The sequence below is a fragment of the Phymastichus coffea genome, unplaced genomic scaffold (genome assembly GCF_024137745.1).
Source record: "Phymastichus coffea isolate CEN01 unplaced genomic scaffold, Cenicafe_Pcof_1.1 PCOF00015, whole genome shotgun sequence".
NCBI lineage: Eukaryota > Metazoa > Arthropoda > Insecta > Hymenoptera > Eulophidae > Phymastichus > Phymastichus coffea.
Window position 1 is genome coordinate 2,324,267 of NW_026706826.1, and position 16,389 is coordinate 2,340,655.

Below are 16,389 nucleotides of genomic sequence, written 5' to 3' on the forward strand. Positions count from 1 at the left end.
GATCTCGAAAACTTCCAAGTAGAAAAATTGAAACTAATAGATGCAGTCGAAAAAGAAAAGTGTATGCCAGACCTTCGGCCATATTGGATCCGCCATTTTGGATTTAGATAATTTGACCTCATATTCGTGATCAGCGACCCTGAAAATCCTCAAATAGAAAAATTCAAACTAAAAATCATCCATACAATATCGATCTGAAAGACAGATGTGATTTGTTGACGTATCGATCGACCAAGAGAGCCAGATATCGATATAATATCTTTAACCCATTAAGGCCCAGGCCAAACCTGGGAAAGATAGCGCCAAACTAACTATGCCAATCGTAGCTAAATCGTAAAAAAAAATACCCGTGTTTTTTCTTTTGCCATTTTCAATTGTTTATAAAATATTATTTAAACAAATTATCAAAAAGTTATTATTTTCAAAAAACTGATAGCGGCAATCGATTCTACGGGAAAAAACATGAAAGAAATGTATATAACGTTTTTTTGTCAGACGTCAATTTGTTAGTGTAAAATGGCTATAAACAATAGCAAGTCTGTCAGGTACCTGTGTATACGCCAAATCCCAAGCAAAATCTATTGCCGATAGCGCCAAACTAACTATGCCAATCGTAGCTAAATCGAAAAAAAAAATACCCCTGTTTTTTCTTTTGCCGTTTGCAATTGTTTATAAAAAATTATTTAAACAAATTATCAAAAAGTTATTATTTTCAAAAAACTGATAGCGGCAATCGATTCTACGGGAAAAAACATGAAAGAAATGTATATAACGTTTTTTTGTCAGACGTCAATTTGTTTAAGAAAATAGGACAGAAAGCTTTGAATTTGCACAAATTGTACATTTGGAAATTTGACTAACATAGTAATTGTTGGGTTACGAAGTTGCAAAGAGTTTGCAAAATTTTTTTTCTATTGAAACCGTGTTAGAGATCACGTTTGAGTGGCGGGCTAACGGTTTTATGTAATATTATGGATTCAGTTTTCATTACAAAAGTTTTTAGTATATTTGGACATTTCTAGTACATTTATTTTACAGTTATTTGTTTTTGGAACAAATTGACATTTGACAAAAAACGTTATATACATTTCTTTCATGTTTTTTCCCGTAGAATCGATTGCCGCTATCAGTTTTTTGAAAATAATAACTTTTTGATAATTTGTTTAAATATTTTTTTATAAACAATTGAAAATGGCAAAAGAAAAAACACGGGTATTTTTTTTTCGATTTAGCTACGATTGGCATAGTTAGTTTGGCGCTATCTTTCTCAGGTTTGGCATGGGCCTTAATGGGTTAAGGAAAAATTAGTCCCGAATCATGTTAAGTATTAAGTCGTTAAAAAACGCGAAAAAACAGAACTTTTTTCGAAAAATTTTACTATTTCGACTATTGGCTTTTTTCCCCGACTAAAGGAAAGTGAAAAGTGAATATAAAAATAAAAACTAGAGGAAAATACCTACATTTTTCTTTTTTTACGATCGTTCTCGACATATTTCTGGCTAAAATATTCAGCTTTAAAAATAGAGTATCAGTTTCTTTCGCAAAAAGTATGAGTTGAAAACCAAAATCACATGCAGATGCATAAAATACAACAAAATCACTCTTTGCATTCATCTACGCCGGTGAGCTTCATTTTAGCAATTTTTGGGTGCATTAAAATACTGAGTAGTTTCTATAAATGAATAAAAAAAATTTTTTAATATTCTTTCATACATAAAAAACTAAATAGTTACAAAAAAGATTCAAAATTTCAATGATGTAATATATAAAAGATATACAGGGTATAGTTTAATCGATTCACTTAAATATCTCCGAAAATAATCGGTAAAAAAAACCGGTTCATACAAAATTTGCCACGAACAAAGGGGGCTGTCTAACTGTATCGTTGGATTAGACCTTGAACTTTTCTTTCAAGGTCATTTGGGGATTAAAGGTTTTTTTTTCAATTGGAACTCCTATTTTGAATATGTATGAATTTGTCAATTTAATAAATAGAATTTGAATAATATTTAAATTACGAATTCGCAAATTATTTCTTTTGCAAAGATGAAATTCACAATTCTATAACAATCGTTTTGGATAATTTTATAAGTATGTATAGTTAGATCACTATTTCGCAACGTAATTTTAAATATACAAATACATTATGCAACGGTAGTCGATTTAATTAATTGAACCGTTCGCGACTCTGCTTCTCGCGCGTTAGTTCTAACAGTTAAGAGAGAGAGAGGGGGCGCGCGATCTTTTGAATAGGCAGTTACGCCTCAGCTGTGAATGCGAATTTACCGCCGATTTGTATTACACTTTATTTTCGCCGAATAATTAGTTTTCTGGGACAATTTCGTGCGTAAATGTAAAGGTATTCTCAAGATAAAAAGCAGCAGCAAGTAGCAGTGCAGAAACAGCAGATTGTAGCTAACTGGAGGCAGTACAAGGAAGTGCAGCTGATAATCAAGGGGCAGTGGCAGTTGATATTTTTGCAATAACAATTACGGCTGATCACCGTAATTGCACCGCATGGTAGGTGCACCTTCCGCCATTATAAGCGATACAAAATATATTGGGTATTTTGTCTATTCGTGATAGCGTTATTTTTTGTATTCGCGTCGAGCGTTAGTTCGCGGTATAATTCGAATCTACTCTCTCTCTCTCTCTCACAATATAACTAATTGTAAAATCCTATTCGCGTGCGTTAGTCTTTCGGTCCTACAAAGACTGTAGTAATTTTTATTAATTAAAGTCTGTTAAATTTATTCGCCGTTTTCGTAATTTAATTTTCCTAGTAGCTTAAGTAATTGAAAAAGGCTTAGGTTTCAATCCAATTACATCTAGGGGATTAAGAAGATTAGGAGTAAAGTCGCTCACACTTAAAACTCAACGAGTGTCACAAGACACGTGACTTAAGGTGAGTTTAACTCCGTTTAATAGAAGACAACTAGGATAAATCATCTGACGATAAGGCGAATACACGTACTATCATACGTGTTTAACGGAGCGGCGGTTTGCTCTGCATCGTGGGAATTTGTTCTTAAATAAATTTCCCATTTTTCAGATAACCTCCCTCGTTACAATTATTAATATTTTATTTCTTGATAACTTTGTAAAAAATCAATTATCAATGTTTCAAATTCTTGCTTCTTTTTCTTAAGATGCTATCTACGCTTAAATAAAGTCGAATTTACGTTGCATTGATGTATTACAAATTCATTCGTGATTTAAAATTGTAAATTAAATTTCGCTAGTTATTCATTAATTGACACTCATAACAAGTTAACAAGTTTATATTAGGAATTAGCTCATCGAAATTAATTAGAAAAGCACTTTTGTTCATTGAAATAGTTTAAAGTTACAAATTTCACATATTAAACAATAAATTTCTCATAGAGGTCACGTCACACTTATAAGCTAATGAATTTGATCGAGTGCCCTAACACACTTGTGAGATACCACCTTAGTTTTGATATCGCTTTTCCTCACTTTCAAATGACGGTAGACTGCCGTTGCGTAACTTAGAAAAAATCAGACTGGATCTTTACAGCATAAATATATTTCAATTTATTTACTGCATACATATTGTAAAATCAAGAAAGAAAACTCATTCGATTATTCTGCTGCATCATATGTAAACATACCCATATAGCAGTTATATACACTTATTATTTAATTGTGTTGAAGAGATTGTAATTGACTTAGAATCCTTTCGGGGAAGAATCAGAAAAATATATAACAAATATGCCTGGAAACTCAGTCTTTCCCTGATTGACTGAGCTTTTGAGTCTTGCCTTCATCGGCTGGAATATATTGAAGCCCGAAAATCCATCCTATTACATCCTCGTTGTGTGCCCCAAGCATTAGATATTCCACCAATGACAAAATAGAGGGAATGGGATATTCATGAACGAAAATAATTACTCGTATTTACACATCGAAAATTTTTTCTTCTCATTCTTTAAACAAACTAATAATCTTCAGTCAAGATAAGTATGTAAATTGATACGGAGAAGTGTAATAGTTGAGGGAAAATTGATAGGAATGGACTATTCCCGATTATTTTATCAAATGTTGACTGATAATTTTGAGTACGGAAAGGAAAACAATTCGACTTTCAGACCTTAAGCTGTTACTTTGACCTCATTACTGAATCTGCAATAAAAAAGAGAGCATTCTCTTGCAAAAAACAAAATTTATCTCTAAATAATCTTGAATATTACCTACACGGTCACATGTAAGATAACCATCGTATTGCTCTTTTGAAAATTTATGAAACATACTTTGACAGTTTTATTAAATAATGCACTCCAAAAAAGTTATTTAGGTGCATCTTTTAAAATGGAACACCCTGCGTATGTGTGTTTGTTATGTGTGTATATGTGTAGAGAGAGTACACTGTAAATAGGAACAATATTAATTCATTAAAGCCCAAGTCAAAATTGGCAATAATAGCATTCAACTAACTACGCCATCCTTTGCATAATAGAAAAAAAATACCCGTATTTTTTTTGTCATTTTCAATTGTTTATAAAAAATTATTGAAACAAATTATCATAAAAATCTTTGTTTTTAAAAACTGATTACAGCAATCGATTCAACGGAAAAAATCATGAAGAAAACCTCACGTTTTTAAAAAAGACGGATATTTTTTTTTCGATTGTGAAAAGGATGGCATAGTTAGTTGGATGGAATTTGGCTTCAATTTCGCTTATGATTTGACAGAGTTACGCTTCTATTCTGATATGAAATTATTTATTACATTTTAGAGCAACAAATTAACCTTTGAGAAAAAACGTGACAGAAGTTTTCTCCGTGATTTTGTCCGGAGAATCAATTGCTGCAATCAGTTTTGAAAGATAATGATCTTTAATTTTCTTATTTAAAATATTTGTTATAAACAGTTGCAAATAACAAATGAAAAAACACTGATATTCTTTTTTCGATTATGCAAAGGATAGCGTAGTTGGTTGGACGCTATCACTACCAGTTTTGGTCTGAGCTTTAATAGATGAAATATCATCGGCCATAGTAATTATAATATCAAAACTTATAGCGTATGTCGATATGTGTGACTTACGGGGGTCAGCTGGTATTCAATCTTGAAAATTATATGTTTTCTTTATTGTGGTGTAAAAGTTGTTTTAATAAAGTAATTATAATAAACATTTTTCATGTAGAAGTAATCGGTAATTGCTTTTATTTTCTTTTTTTACTTGTTATAGCTCAATTAAATTTCCTAGAAATCCTCCTTAAAGGTAATAATTTATTTCTAAAAGAAAAGTTGTTTACTACGCTTTTATAAACGTTAGAGTGAACGAAAATAATTTTTGAAGTTCTCATTTTCTTCCTTTATCAAGACTTGAAATTACGTGAAGAATTTTTCAATATAGTGAATTTTACTATTTATATAAAAACAAATGGTCGAGTTAACTATTTCAAAAAAAAACCTTCAGTTAATTTGGAGTATTAATCTATAACGGGGTTTTGGCTAACCCGCCGTTATAATCGAGAGGATAGATTAATTGACAGCTCGGCTTAATCAGTTACTAATGCCACGGGGCTAGTACGCTGGTGCATGTGTGGCCAAGCCTTTCAACCAGCCGCAATGTCAAGCAGCCTCGTGGCCCGCGTAGAGCGTCGCAGGTAGCGGTGGCTGGAAAGCGCGAAAAGTAGTGACGAGCGCAGAGAACTCGCCAAGGATTGGGAGTGGGAGTCGGGCGCAAAGTCAAAGAAACGCAGAGAATACGAAGGATAAAGATAATTTATATAAATTATTAAGGAGAAAGCGTACAGTAGTAAATCGGTAAAGATAGAGAGAGAAGTGAGCGGGCAAGCGAGAGAGAGCTAATCGAGCCGGTACTTACAATGAGGCGTCAATGGCCAGGCCCTCCGTGCGGTAAACGCCCGCTCGCTGAACAGCGTTCCCGGACGCCGGTTGCAGTGGTGACGAAATGTGGGCTACCTAGCACTACGTCCTTGCACGCACACACCGTCGTGTCAAGGTGTCGCACCACTGCACGCACTCGCGAATAATCTAAGGCAAGCCAGGTCGGAAGTCCGAATCCGCAAAAAAGGCAAATCCTTTAGCGCGCGCTCAAGCACGTGTCGCCCGTGTTACGTCCGCCAGTCAATTACCGCGGGAGGCGTCCCCACTCCTTCATCGCACTTTTCGGCAGCGCGACTACACGCATATGCGCGTACCCGCGGACGCGACTCTCTCTGCTTATAGGCTCGCTGATAGACCTAACGCGCTCTCTCTCTTACCTTATACTTCGGCGTTGCCGGCTGCTGCGGGCTGCGGTATAATATAATGTAAATCCAAATATGGTATAAGTATATAAACTATGTATATGCATGCGTGGGAGGAGAGAGACATAACGAATGAATTAAATTCGTTATAAATCTAAAGAGAAAAGTAAGCCATTCAAAAATGATTTTCATTGAGTTTAACGTACAATAAAGCGTGGTAAATCCAATCATCTTAAAAAAAAATAAGGTGTTTCGTTTGAAAGTACTTTCTAGGGCAACGAGTGCGACGGTTGCTATTTATGTTTAGAGGCTAATAGCGAAAATACATTAATTTATCATCAAAAATGAATCTATTTTTTCAAAAAGAAATCAAAGCAGGAGTACCACAGGGCAGTGTCTTAGGCCCAACACTATATCTGCTATACACATCCGACCTACCAGAATCTTCAAATATATCGACAGCAACATATCCAGACGATACAGCAATACTCACAACACACCAAGAAGCAAAAATAGCATCGGAAACAATTCAAAACTATGTAAATAACTATCTTCAAAATTGGCTAAATTCATGGACAATAATAGTAAACGAGGGGAAATCAATTCACATCACATTCACTCTGCGTAAAGATACCTGTCCATCTATTTCGCTGAACGAAAAACAAATACCACAGAAGGACCATGTTAAGTACCTAGGTATATAGTACACTTGGATAGAAGACTGACATGGAAAGAACACATATTCACCAAGAGGAAACAATTAGGATTAAAATGGAGGAAAATGTACTGGCTAATTGGAGGAAAATCGGAGCTATAAATTGAAAATAAACTTTTACTGTACAAAGCTGTACTCAAGCCAGTCTAGACCTACGGCATCCAACTATGGGGAGCCGTTTCGAACTCGAACATTGAAATTTTAGAAAGATTTCAAGCGAAAGTCCTACGCAATATAACACGCGCACCGTGGTTCGTTCCCAACGATATCATTAGAAATGATTTACAAATTGCATCAGTGAAAGAAGAAATTCAAACCTTCTACGCAAAATATTACACAAGACTACAAAACCACACAAACAAACTCATTAGCACACTTCTGGAGGAATCGATTACAAATACAAGACTAAAGAAACACAAGATAATGAAACCATTACATAACTCAAGATAAAAAAAAATAGAATCTTTTTTAATTCATGAACCTTTTAATTCAAAAAAAACAAGATAGAATACTTATTGGAGTACTCTGCTGATATCTAGTAAAATTCTCTGTATAAAATAATTTACTTATTGTCATTTAGTCTTACTTGGTCGACAGATTGTAAATATACTTAGGAAATAAATAAAAAAAAAAAAAAAATTTTTTCAAAGTATTCTCAATAATGATCAATACACTTTTGCATGAACTAGAATTCATTTTGATAATACTTTCCACTCTGATTGAGGTACCTCTAAAACATAGTTTTTAAATGTATCAACGGCTTTTTAAGGCGTCGAAAAAAGTTGGCCACGCAATTTAATCTTGATATACGGAAATAAAAATATTGTGACGGTGTAGGCTGGTCATAGCCTGCATCGTGTATGCCTGCATTCTCTCTCCTAGGCGAAAGCACACGGCTGGCATCAAACGCACGTTATTTTTACGTGCCTGATGCCTGCCTTTTTATTTTCAGCAACGCACGAGAACAGAAGGCGAAGCCATAGGCGCGACGACGCGATCGAGCATTGAGAGTGCGAGAGAGAGAGAGAGAAGCAATGTATAAGTCTAGTGGTTGGGCTTGGCGCGCGGCACTTGTCGCGACTGGCATTGCCGCGTGTCGCCGATTAGGAGGCGAGTGGTGGGAGAAGGCGTAAGAAGCCGGCTCTCACGCACTCGCGAGGGAGTGACGCGACGCATGCGAGTACAATCGGCCGCATTAGCTTGAGTGATCGTCACCGTGAAGCCTGCCCCTTTTGTTCAGCCAAGCAGCCAGCAATCTTCCTGCAGATTAGCCGAGTCGGTTTATCTGCCAGCAACAGCGGCAACAGGTTCTCCTAGTAAAACCGCCAGCAACGCAGCAACTAACAGTCTTCCTGCCAAGCCGCCGGTGGTGCATCTGCAAGGCTACCAGCGACAGCAACATCCGCCAGCATCGGTCAGGTTATTTGTTCTCCTCTCTCTTTGCATCTCTCTTTTCCTCGACGATTTCACGGTTCGTGTTGCTGCGCCAGGCTTCCCCGAGCCGACGTAATTTCCGGCAGTGCTTTAGTTTTTCTTAGAGTATAAGTTGTCGCTTGAGCGGGTTAATGAGACGGCCAGGCGCTCACGTGCCGGCCGTCTTATTTAGATTAAGCAACGATCTGTTATATTAGCATAAGTGAAATTGTTTAGTTCGTCAGCACTTATGATAGTGCAGTTGTAATAAAGGATGAGTTCCTGGAATATTGTGAAAGTTATTTGCATGCACTTCTCCTTCCTGCTTTGCTAGGAGCGACATACCACCTCCCTTACCCTCCCCCTTAAATAATTCGGTAATAGTAGCGAAATTGTTGGCATTGAAGGCCCATGCTATTACAAGATGCTATTCGATGCTAAATCAATGATGTATGAAGAATGACTCACCAATTCAAGATTTTAATCGATCAAGTAGGCAATAGTTTCAGTGTGAGAGCTTGCATTGTTATGATAGAAGAATGGCACATCATTGGCACCTATTTTTTCGTACTTCACGTAACACTCCTGGCAAACAAATGCTTGTATACCATTCAGAATTCACTGTCTTACGATCTTCGAACGGTACGACTATCACATGTCTAGTTATTTTGAAGAAACAGTCGATCATTTGCTTCGATATGCTTTGTGAACGAATCACTTTTGTCGGATGTTCGGATTTTTCTCGTCTTGGAAGATCCATACAGTGGATTGCTGTATTCTTCGGGGTCATACGCATAGATCCAAGATTCGTCATCTGTGTATATATTATACATCGCCTTTGATGTACTATGATTGTATTTTTTGAGAATTTCTTTGCACCAATTCAAACGATCATCTTTGAGGTTTTGTAAAATTATGCGGGATCCAGCTCGAACAAACTATTTCTAAAGCTTAATGTTCAGACAATATCTTATAGATACTCATCATACTAATACCCAATAATACCTCAATCTCACAGTAAATTACATGATGATCTCGCAATATTAGTTATATTCGCGAACCATATCAATATTTTCTGGTACAACAACTGATTTGGGAAGATCTTCGCGACTTTCGTCGTTGAGTATATAGCGGCCACAACGGAACTCGCTATACCAGCGTTTCAAAGTGGTTAAATGAGGGTTAGATGGGGGCTTTATCGTCAAAAATATAAATAAGTTAATCCATGTACTTCTGCCTAATCTACGTCAAAAGTCGTGAAAAATCATGGCACGAATATGTTTATGAGTTCATTCTATTTTTCACTGGGACAAAATTTTCACGTCACTGTAAATAATGCAAGTTGTACTCCAATGACAAACATTCTGAAGAATTTTTTAATTAAAAAGGTTAAACTTTTAAATGGTAAGGTTAGATAGCGCCTAATAATACTATGTTTGTCTAGGTTCAAAATATAAATAGCGGTCTTCGTAGTTTATGATGAAATGATGGTAATGATAACTTTAATTGAATGTTTTCAACGCCACAGTAAAAAACCCTTATCATTTTCACGGTTCAACGGTAGCTGGCTCCTTATGTAGTCCATAATTTTACGGCTTCATACTAGTGCCTAAGCACAAGCGAGGGCAATAATCACATTGCGCAATGATAGTTACAAGTATCATACAATATTTTATAGTAATGTCAATCTTAAATCAGCTCTTATGGTCAGTTTATTCGTTACTCAAGAGGGGTCAATTTGCAACAAGCTGTTAAAGTACGATCGCTAGCATAATGTAAAAGCGAACTACTTAACTCATGAACAGACTGATTTTTCAGTGCTACATAATACGCTACGCTACGCAGTGTTATGAAATAAATTACACCTCCGTCAACTTCTACTATCGATATCTTTATTTCCAGAAAATAAATCTATATTCTATTCAGTATAACAAGACTAAAGCATGCTGTGTATCCGTAAACTTAAATTCATATAATACAGAGTAATTTTTAGTAAAAATTGGCCACTAAAATGAAGAGTTGTATATAATATAATAAATTATATAATACTGTACGATAGATGTTAGGATTTTATAACTATATTGGAAACTTACCGTGTTGCTGCTAGAGACGGTGATTCTGCTATTAAATTGAACGATTTAGGATTCAATATCGCAGGACAAAGCAAGCGCAAAAAAATAAATCCACTTACAACTCTCGTTCTTACAAATCTTTCATGAGGCCATTTCAATAGTACTGCTCTTTGTAAGCAGCCACAAATATAACGTAAGCTTTTCGGGCACATTTCAGGACTTGTAAAAATACTTAATGTTACTTCGTCCAAAATCTAAAACAAATTAAAAAATTAATAATGAAATTTTGAATGCACCGAATAATAAAGTAAGTTTGTAGAAATTTTGAAGATGATTATAAGAATATCAATCTTTATAATTCTAACATTTACTATTCATGTTTATGTAATCAAGTATTGAAGTATTTATTTAAAAATACCACATTAGTACCTATCCGCAATACGTACCAACTATTTATAGTTTTCAATAAATTTTTAAAAATCATCGTGCAACGACTACAAACATCAGTTACAGTAGAGCTTATAAATATTTATAAATACTTATAAAGCCTTGTAAAAACTGTATAATTAAGTTTTTTTGAAAAATCCACATTTATTCAAAGGAATTTTGTTTTTTACTTTGTGGCATATTTATTCTGGCTATAAGAATAATATACAATTTAACAGTGACAATAAACATGAACCCATGAACTCGAAGGCAACCGCTATCTATTATTCTTAGATACTAAATTCATTGATGAAATAAATTAGCTTTTAACTGATAAATATGTGTACAATACAGCACGTGGCCGATACTAACTTACACAGGCAAACAAAAAAGTGGTATGTACCATAAATAACATTCATATACTCTTACATAATTTGAGACGCTGAAACCAAATCCGGGATTCAATTGACCCCAGTATATCAGATTGAAGGGCATTAGAAGGTCAAATCCCCAAAAAAGTCGTTTGAGAAAAAACGATTAGAGTTTTTTCTGTTTTAAGAATCGCTGAATGTTGAATCCAGGATCTATTAGGTTGAGTAACGTTCTAGGTCATTTTAAAGTCAAACATATATGCTATGATTCCTATTATAGCTCTCTAGGTCACTTCAACATTACTTTATATTGCTGAACCAAGAGTTCACATGTAAATTGCAAAAATACGAAAATATGAGCTTCATCTAACTAGGTAATAAGTTAATAAGTTATAAGTTTTGCATATCGCTGACTTCGATTCCGAGGTCCGTTTGACCCAACCATATCGGATCAAGGTCAAGATCAATTGAAGTTCAAAAGAATCCGCATATAATACATGGGAAAAAATCATTCGATCATATTAAACGAAACTTTGGAAAAAGATAGACCTTGAGGTCCTGAACATAAGTTCTTATAGTCCAGGCAATCTGGATTTGGCGTAATGCATTTTGTGCATAAATCCCATATTAAATTTTTTTTCACGAATCTGTTTCAAATATGATGTAGAACAATTCCTTAATTTTATAGATGGATGGGCGATTGGGATCATTGTTTAAATAAATCGAGAATATGTGAAAAAGGGTGTGTTCGCTATATCTTGGCCAAATATTAAAGCAGCATAAAATCATTCAAGCCATTTTTTCCATAGAAAATCCAAGCGATATTGATGTCAATTGTGCAATAATTTTAGATGACGTATAAAATTATTTATCTTTACCGAACTTTCTCCATAGCATTTTGTAATACTTACTCTTCAATTATCTATCAATTGAAGTACAATTTGAAACAAAAATGACCTCTCTAGCTTTAATAGGAACAAAGTTACAATTTTATTCTTTTTAAATTACAACGCTTTGAATTATTAATATTAAGAGATGAAACAAACTTTAACAAATAATTTAAACATCAAATTTTTATATCAACTGCTTTTAAAAGTTCCAATTATTTATTTTATAGGAAATTTATTCTAAAACCACGACGTCTCCTCGAGGCAGCGCGCTGTACCAGTTGTAGGGGAAATGTGCACCTAACCTAAACGAGTCGCTTCAAATCATTCGCCCCAGAAAGATTTATGTTATTCGGTAACTACTCATCCGATTTGAACAATTTTTTTGGTAGAGGGGTAGCTTCCAAAAATAATAACATTGAGCATACTCGGAAAGATGAATTACTAACGATTAATTTTTTATAACAGGCTGCTTTTTTTATTAACTTTTTCATCTCTTGAATACGGCTTTTTCCGTGATTTAAAATCTCACAAAGATCGATTGTATACTAAAATTCAATTGTTAATGGATAAATCGTGATTTGTAAATGTTTTTGCGAGTATAAAAGATACATGCGGATTGAGTGACATTACATTAACATAAAAAGATTATAAATAGTTAATGAATTTATTGAATATCATGGTTTTATTGAATATCATATTTTTATGTAATATAATGCGCATGCGCATTTCAAACTATAAAATTGTAAATTATACAGTACATACAATTTTCTACGTAGATGCTGCATTATGTACAATGTATACAATGAATACAAATGTTTACAAAAGACCATTTGTTCATAAACAATTGTAATTTTTGTAATTGTAAATTTTAGTAAACCATGTAACGGGGTTGCTTACCGTTTAATTATTTTTATTACGATGATCGCGGAAACGCGCTCGCTATCACCTATATCAAATAAGAAAGTCGGAGAGCAAGAGGAAACGGGTGTCAGTCAACCAACTAGCTACGAATACAAAGAGAACGCTCTGAAAGTACTTGTTAATATCGTGTACGAAAACTCTTTATTGTCTCTTAAAATGCTACATTAGAGTCGGCCCGCGTGTTTATGTTTACATCGGCGCTCGCTCGACAACAACATGCAGTGTCGGGATGCTCGCTGCTCTTTGTCCGTAGAGCTATTACATGCACGCTTCGAGCGCGGAAAATTAATTATTACGCATGCAATCGCGATCGCGAGATTAAGCTGGCCAGCTTACCTTTATTCTGCAGACGCACGAAGACAAAACTGAATAATTTACACTGCGGGAAAGCCTGTCTGTTCTTTTGTCGCGGATCGCGAATTCGCGCACGCGTGGTTTCGCTCTCGATGGCAAAACCTCACACACACACTGTTCGATGTCGCAGGTACAATGGCCTTCAGCTGGCTCAGGTCAGCACTCGGTGGCAGCGGTCGCTGGTGTTCGGCTCTAGTTCGGACACTTCGGTTGTAGAGTTCAATCTGCTGGTTCTCGTATCAGTAACTAGTGTCGTATATATGGGCGAGCGTGATGATGGTTAGTCCCTCACTGGTTCAATTTCAATCGCGCGCGTTCCGTCTGCTCGCGTGCTGAATTCCTTCGTTACGTTTTTCGTCTCCCTGGTAGGTGCTGCCCCCGCAGGCAGCAATTAGGTTAGATTATTAGCGCTAATTCGACGTTTACCGTCACAACAATCAATCTTTGTGAAATGTTTATATCACGAAAAAAGCCGCATTCAAGAGATGAGAAAGTTAATAAAAAAAAGCAGCTTGTTATAAAAAATTAATCGTTAGTAACTCATCTTTCCGAGTATGCACATTGTTATTACTTTTGAAAGCTACCCCTCTAACAAAAAAATTGTTTAAATCAGATGAGTAGTTACCGAAACAACATAAATTATTCTGAGGCGAATGATTTGAAGCGACTAGTTTAGGTTTGGTGCACATTTCCCCAACAACTGGTACAGCGCGCTGCCTCGAGGAGACGTCGTGGTTTTTGAATACATTTCCTATAAAATAAACAATTGGAACTTTTAAAAGCAGTTAATATAAAAATTTGATGTTTAAACTATTTTTTGAAATTTGTTTCATCTCTAAATATTAATAATACAAAGCGTTGTGATTTAAAAAAAATAAAATTGTAACTTTGTTCCTATTAAAGCTAGAGAGGTAATTTTTGTTTCAAATTGTACTTCAATTGATATATAATTGGAGAGTAAGTATTACAAAATTCTACGAAGAAAGTTCGGTAAAGGTATATAATTTTATACGTCATCTAAAATTATTGCATAATTGGCATCAATTTCGCATAGATAAAAAATAAAAATGTCAAATTGCCATTTAAGATTCTGAAAGAATAATTCAAAACGAATTGAATGACATGTCAAGAAATGTTGTATGATGTTTCTTTCTGTAAGTTATAGTTATTTACAACTAAGCTCTTTTTGTGTAAATAATGTCATTGTTCATCGAATATGCAAAATTTTGATGACAAAAAAAAATATACATATTTCTTCGACCAAAGCGCATCATTTTCCAGTGTTTATGTTTAAATGTTTTTGTTTAGTGTACGAGGTCTGTTCAAAAAGCGAATTTTGAATTTCCGCGGGCTACGTAAATTTGATTTTTGATTTTTTTGTAGCGTTATGTTGGTACTCATGTCTCTTACTTATCCTGAGAAGGTTGGCCATTTTGAATGTTTAGTTAATTTTTGATAGCTGTTTTGCTTGGATGTGTTTTGGCTCGACTTCGATTTCTGTCTATTTTAAAAAATGGATCAAAGAATATGTATCAAATTTTGTGTGAACAACAAAATAAAGTGCGCGGGAGCATTCTGAATGTTTACTGTGGCATATGGTGAGGCTACCTTGAACCAAAGCAACGTTTATCGATGGTACAAAATGTTGTCAGAGGGCCGAGAAGATGTGAACGACAAACAACGTGCCCGAGCACGTCAACAACAGACGAAAACATTGATAAAGTAAAGAAAATAGTATTGGCCAATCGTTGAATCACACATAGAGAAGTTTCTGAGTATCTAAACATATCAATTGGCTCATGCCATTCGATTTCAACCAATGATTTGGGAATGAGTCGAGTCACCGCGAAATTCGTGTCAAACTGCTCGATTTCGAACAAAAATAGCAATGTTCATTGCTCAGGAGATGTTGGACTCGGTCCATGACAATTCAAATGTGCTCCAGAGGATCATAACTGGTGATGAATCATGGGTTTATGGTTATTATGTGGAAACCAAAGCTTAATCATCCGAATGGAAGCTGCCGCATGAGCCAAGACCGATAAAAGCGCGCCAAGTTCGGTCGAACATGAAGGATTTGCTCACAGTTTTCTTTGATTACAGGAGCGTGGTTTATCATGAGTTCTTGCCACAGGGTAGTACGGTCAATAAGCAATATTACCTGCAAGTTATGTGCAATTTGCGAGAATCAATCCACCAGAAACGTCCGGATTAGTGGAAAAACAAAAACTGACTTCGCACCATGATAACGCCCCTGTTCACACATCGTTGCTTGTGCGCGAATATTTGGCAAAAAAAAACACAGTAATGTTGATATAGCCACTATATTCTCCAGACTTGGCCCCCTGAGACTTTTTCCTGTTCCCGAAACTTAAGAGGCCCATGAAAGGACAACGATACGACACGATTAAGGAGAGAAAGATGGCATCGAAGGAGGAGCTGAACGAGATCACAAATAATGATTTTTTTAAGTGCTTCTATGATTGAAAAAAACGTTGGTACAAGTGCATTATACCCGAGGGGAATTACTTTGAAGAAGATAAAATAGATATTCTTGAATAAATAAATAACACAAGCCGACAAGGAAAAAACCCAGAAACCAGACAGTACGTTCCCACACGTTTTTGTTGCGCTGAAACCGAATCTGGCCTCAGAATTGCTCCATCACCCTAGGTTTTCGAGAAATCCTAACCTAAAAGTTCAAAAAACACGATTTTTCACTATATTTCGCGTAGTCTTACGTCGTAACCCAATTTTATTTTAAAAAACGAGTAATGCTATCTCAAAGTACTACTCTTACCCTTCAAAATCCTTTTTTCAGATTTAAAAAATCTTTTGTTACCATCGAGATATCGTAGATTGAATTTGAGTGATTTAGCGATTTCGTTACAGCACGAAATAGTGGCGAATTTCCGAATAAGGAGTTATAGTGTAATTATATGTTTTTTGGGTCACTGAATCCAAATTTAACGTCAGAATGACTCTAT

General features: G+C 35.3%; 1 protein-coding gene across 2 annotated transcripts in view; it reads right to left on the bottom strand.

The window, feature by feature from the left end:
- The window catches only part of LOC131675037 (ras GTPase-activating protein 1), a 1,462,590-nt gene that overhangs the window by 202,973 nt on the left and 1,243,228 nt on the right, over nt 1-16,389 (bottom strand). For both annotated transcript variants that reach the window (XM_058953862.1, XM_058953861.1), the window contains exon 12: nt 10,462-10,694. In XM_058953862.1, coding sequence (XP_058809845.1) covers nt 10,462-10,694 — 233 coding nt within the window. The remainder of the gene's footprint in view (nt 1-10,461; nt 10,695-16,389) is intronic.